Genomic DNA, 5,331 nt, shown 5'->3' on the forward strand with positions numbered 1-5,331 from the left:
AATATATGGAATTTACAAAGAGCAATTTCCTCTTTTTCTTGGACCACCACTTTCACATTATCTGCCTGCCCACAGAGAAGTGACAGTTTGGTTACCTCATTTCAGAGACAGGCCTCTAAAACCCAAAGAGAACAAGACTGGCCCAATATCACAGAGAAAGAATAATAGAATTGGAACTGATTGCTTTGGGTTTACTCAGCCGGTGTTCTCACCTCTCCTTGAGGAAAAAATGAACATGGCTTGAGGAAACCTGGGGAGGAAATATGACTAGGGCCAAGCAGGTTGTAAATAATACTAGTAACAATAACCACTTAATATGTGCCAGGCACAGTTTGAAGGACATTCTGTGTATTATTTCATTTAAACTTCACAGCAACCCTATGAGGTCATGACTATCATCATCATCATCATCACCATCATCATCTTCATCCAGAAGGAAGAAACTGAGGCTTCAACTCCTAGAATGGCTTTAAGCTGGGATTTGAATCTAGACAGTCTGACACCAGAGATGAAGTATGCAACTGCTGCACTATACTGCTGTCCAAAGGACAAAGGAGCAATATAAGTTATTTTTTTAATTTTTAAATGTTTATTTAGTTTTGAGAGAGAGAGAGGAAAGAGAAGAGAGAGAGAGAAGACAGAAGACTCAAGGCAGGCTCTCTGCTGACATCTGAGAGCCCGATGTAGGGCTCGAACTCACGAACTGCAAGATCATGACCTGAGCTGAAGTTTGAAACTCAACTGACTGAGCCACTTGGGCACCCCTAAGTTCTTTTTGAAGTAAATAGATTGAGGCAGTATAATGTTAGGGTTAGGTCCTAACTTAAAAATCAACAGTTTAAGTGCAACCTCTGCTACTAATTATTGAATATCTTTGGGCCTTAGCTTCCTCGGCTGTCAAATGGAAATAAAACTATTTCTTAGAGCTGTAATAAACCTTAGGGAGATAATGCATGTAAAGCACCCAGGGCAATGTTTAACCCAAGGTAAATATTCAGTAAATAGGAGCAATTGATGTTATTAACTATGTTCCTTGCAGGATTTGCCTAGCAATACAGCTCCCCATGCCCCTTCTCAAGGAAAATAAATTAGAAAGGAGAAAACACTTATAAGTTGTAGAGAAAATTAAGAACAGGGCTGAGCAACAATTCCAGATACTCCTTCCCACCTCCTGGGTGTGTGGGGGGCTGGGGTGGGAGGGAGGTGAGTACTAGCCTTATTAACATCACCATCTCCTTCTTCAAGGAACAGATCCCAGCAGGCTTCCCCCAGCTCTGGTCACTTATAGCCTGAGTGAGAATGCTGTTTTTTCTTAAAGAGTTTTTTTTTCTGTCCTTTTTAAGTAGGTTGCTTTATTTTTCATATCAACCCTATGAGATATCGGAAAAGGAGGATGGAATGTCAGATGTGTTGAGTGTCTTCTATGTGCCAGACAGAATGCTGGACACTTTCCATCAGTGATTTCATTTCATCCTGACAATACCACTGTGAAGTTATCCTCACTTTAAAAGTGTTGTCCTGAGATCTTTGAGCTCGCCGAGTAGACACCATGAGCAAAGCGCATCCTCCTGAGTTGAAAAAATTTATGGACAAGAAATTATCATTGAAATTAAATGGTGGCAGACATGTCCAAGGAATATTGCGGGGATTCGATCCCTTTATGAATCTGGTGATAGATGAATGTGTGGAGATGGCAACTAGTGGGCAACAGAACAATATTGGAATGGTGGTAATTCGAGGAAACAGCATCATCATGTTAGAAGCCTTGGAACGAGTATAAACGATGGATGTGTTCACCTGAAGAAACCAACTGCTTCCACATGTCCCCTCCATAGTACCTGTTTTACTACAGTATAAAAATCAGGTCGTGCATTTTCATATTGAACTTTTTTGTTAAATAAACTTTTTTAATAGTCAAAATATGCTTTCTCAAACATTGTGAACATGGAAAATTGAATGTTAGCTCTTATTCTAGTTTTTCTAACACGAACTGTTTCTGGTTGAGACTGAATTGTTTAAGTTTTTATGCATTAATATTGAAGAATTTGATTAAATGTAACAAACACATGGCTAGGATGGCTTTTTTTCATCTTTTAATGGAAAGATAACCTGCAAACCTGAGCAGATTTCTTCTGAAACATTAACTGTAATTTTCAAAACTCTTGTAGTAGTTTTGATGTACTCTGACTTTTCCAAGTACATCTACATTCCAAGTATAGTGCAATTGAAGTAAAACACAGGAATTAACAATACAGTTGTTTATTTTGAACATAAACGGGGAAAATTTTTGAATACAAGAATAGATATAGAACTCTAGAGAAAAACATTCCAGTGTATTGTGGTTCTTTGTATAGAGAATAGAAATAATGCTGCCCATAATATATTCATCTAGGTCATAAATTTTATGGCGCACAAACTCAGACGAAAAGATGCATTACAAATGGTTGTATCAGAAACCTAACTTGAANAGTGCAGTTGAAGTAAAACACAGGAATTAACAATACAGTTGTTTATTTTGAACATAAACGGGGAAAATTTTTGAATACAAGAATAGAAATAGAACCCTAGAGAAAAACAAAAAACAAAAAACAAAAAAAAAAAAGTGTTGTCCTGAATCCAGTGAAGGTTGCTTCTTTTCTTATGTACATTTTCCTTTTATCCCACATATCCAGCACAACCCTGGCCAGAGGTTGTGTCCTCTTGAGGATTTTCTATAAACCAAAATATTCTGAAATCTCTCTGTCCTCAACACACTGATCTTTGGTTATCCGCTCATAAATTGAGAGTAACTTGTCCCCAGTGGATCTGAGATCAAATTATGATTCTGCTTATTAGCTGTATGATTCTGTGCTAGTCACCTAACCTCACCTCTAAAATAGAGATTCAGCACCTCTTACTCCAAAAGGTTGTGAAAATTATGTAACTTTCATAAAAGTGCTGTCAATCGGGACACTTCATGGAAACATTGTTTTAAACAGAATAGCAATAGAATGTCTAGAGGGCATATAGAATAGAAGGGCAATAGAATGCCTATATCTCTGACCTTCTATCAGGTAGGACTCCAGATATGCAACTGTGGTTGGTGACTTTGAGAATATTGAGGGGACAAAGAATGCAGAAATTCCCTGAAGTGATTGTTGAGGAAATGGCCTTTCACCATTATCAACATGTGATTTATATCATCATTGAGACATCTAAATCCTTTACAATCACATACCGTTCAAAGTTTCACCTGTATTGTTTCATGTGACATTCACTAAAACTCCCAGGAATTAGTCTTTATCATTTAAATTGTCCCACTCGCTTTGTTACTCGTTTCCCCTACCTGGAAGTGGCCCATCCGAATTTGCAAAAGCCTTCCCATCTTCCCTTCAAGGCCCATCCATTATGAAGGCCATACTTTGGCCAAGAATCCAGCCCTAAACTCCCAATATCAGTCTTCTTTCTGCTTTCTGAATTCACACAGGACTGTACCTTACACTACCCTGTATTCTAGTCATTTATATACGTGTCTTAACCTCTGCCCCTCTGCCCTACCTTCTCACTAAATCCACAAACTCTTCAAAGGGAAGAATGAAGGAAGGAATGATTTATTTGTTTTATGTCAGTCGCGCTTTAAAAAGCTATTTATGGGGCGCCTGGGTGGCTTAGTCGGTTAAGCGTCCGACTTTCGCTTAGGTCATGATCTCACGGTTCGTGGGTTCGAGCCCCGCGTCGGGCTCTGTGCTGACTGCCAGCTCAGAGCGTGGAGCCTGTTTCAGAGTCTGTGTCTCCCTCTCTCTCTGACCCTCCCCTGCTCACGTTGTCTCTCTTTCTCTCTCCTAGAAATAAAAATATTTTTAAAAATAAAAAGCTTTTTATTATGAAAGATTTCAGGTGTGTTTATATATAAAATAAAGGGAATTTATAATGAACACCCATGTACCCATCACCCAGCTTCAACCCAGCTTCCTTCTGCCTTCTCACTCTGGATTAAAGTAAATCCCAGATAGCCCGTCATTTCACCCATAAATACTCCAATAGGGACACCATCTTTTGCATTTCTGTGTCCCTTACAACAGAAAGATCATTTTCATCTGTTATCTTCACTACTGGGAGCACATCAGAAGATAATTTCTGAGCACCTACTATGTGCCAGACCTTGTGCTTGGCTCAGGAGGTTCTGTCTGAGCAAAGAGGGCACACCAGAACCTAGCCACGATGTTCCAAACCAAGAATTGCTACAGTTCCAGACAGTGAACATGAGGTGCATGTGGAGCCCAGGATCAGGAATCAAACTGCACTAACTGAATTGAATGGAATTGGTTTTCTCTCAGGGAGACCGAGAGTTCTAACTGTCCATGGGACATGGGTTCTCCAGCAGGAGGCGCTGCAAAGGCGAACGTGCGTTGGAGGTCTCCTGCGGGGAACTGGGAAGACAGCTAGAGCCCGCTGAGGGTGCAAACTGCAAGCAACAATGCAGTTTAATAGACCAGCAGAACGCTGAGCGTCAGGGCCCAAGTCGGGCATCAGGGTTCAGGTGTGGGGCAGGGACACGGGGCGCTGGACAGGTTGGGCACCTGCTCCCCAGGTCTTCTCCATGTGGCCGGTTGCCGTTGCCTGCTGCCAGTTCCTGCTCCAACTGTCTCTCTTCCTGATAGAATATCTCTGAACAGGGAACAGCACAGAGCAAGGAAACACCTGTTTCCAACAAGAAAAGAGGTGGGGGAAAGCCCCCACCAGGCTTCCAAGGCCCNCCTTTAAAAAAAAAAAAAAAAGTCTTCTTTCCTCCATGGGGTTTCCTGCTCCTCCCAGACCCCTTAAAGACCCTGGCTTGGTGCCCGCAGGGACCGCTACTACCCCCATTCCCAAATTTTGCAAGTTCACTCGCTTCCGTGTTTTTCACTTCCTCAGCCCCCGCCTACCTACAGGTGGGGAGTGGGACTGGGGATGGGCAACAGAACAAAGAAACCAGGGAACCNGCCTGAGTGGTCGTGGGCGCCAACAGCCTCAACGCACTGGGCTCCGTTATTTCATCAGCAGTTTCAGAAAAACCTGCCAAAAGCAGTTATGCCTCACTGCAATGTGTAGCTTTTTCCTGCCCTTTTTTTTTTCATAATAAAAGAGGGAGTGAAGCTTGCTAGCTCTCTCCTCCCTCACCCCCTCCCTTCCAAAAGAGCCAAATGGATACAAGGGGGGGGGGAACCCACACACCAATCTCCGAGGGGATGCCAGTGAGGTGTGGCTTGTATTTAAATATCCAATATGTCAATGTAAGGGGAGTGGGTATGTATATAAAGTGCTGTTTGCATCTGATAGCTCGACGAAGCAAGCTATGAGAGACCTAAGGAG

At 41.9% G+C, this 5,331-nt stretch overlaps 1 protein-coding gene across 1 annotated transcript; it reads left to right on the forward strand.

The window, feature by feature from the left end:
• Window positions 1-1,529: 1,529 nt before the first annotated feature.
• Window positions 1,530-1,920, forward strand: LOC144234723 (small nuclear ribonucleoprotein G). Its single transcript, XM_077768051.1, has one exon. The coding sequence runs from the start codon at window positions 1,550-1,552 to the stop codon at window positions 1,778-1,780; it is 231 nt and encodes a 76-aa protein (XP_077624177.1). The 5' UTR covers window positions 1,530-1,549; the 3' UTR covers window positions 1,781-1,920.
• Window positions 1,921-5,331: the final 3,411 nt, after the last annotated feature.

The sequence above is a fragment of the Crocuta crocuta genome, unplaced genomic scaffold (assembly GCF_008692635.1).
Source record: "Crocuta crocuta isolate KB4526 unplaced genomic scaffold, BGI_CrCroc_1.0 scaffold864, whole genome shotgun sequence".
NCBI classification, from domain to species: Eukaryota; Metazoa; Chordata; class Mammalia; order Carnivora; family Hyaenidae; genus Crocuta; species Crocuta crocuta.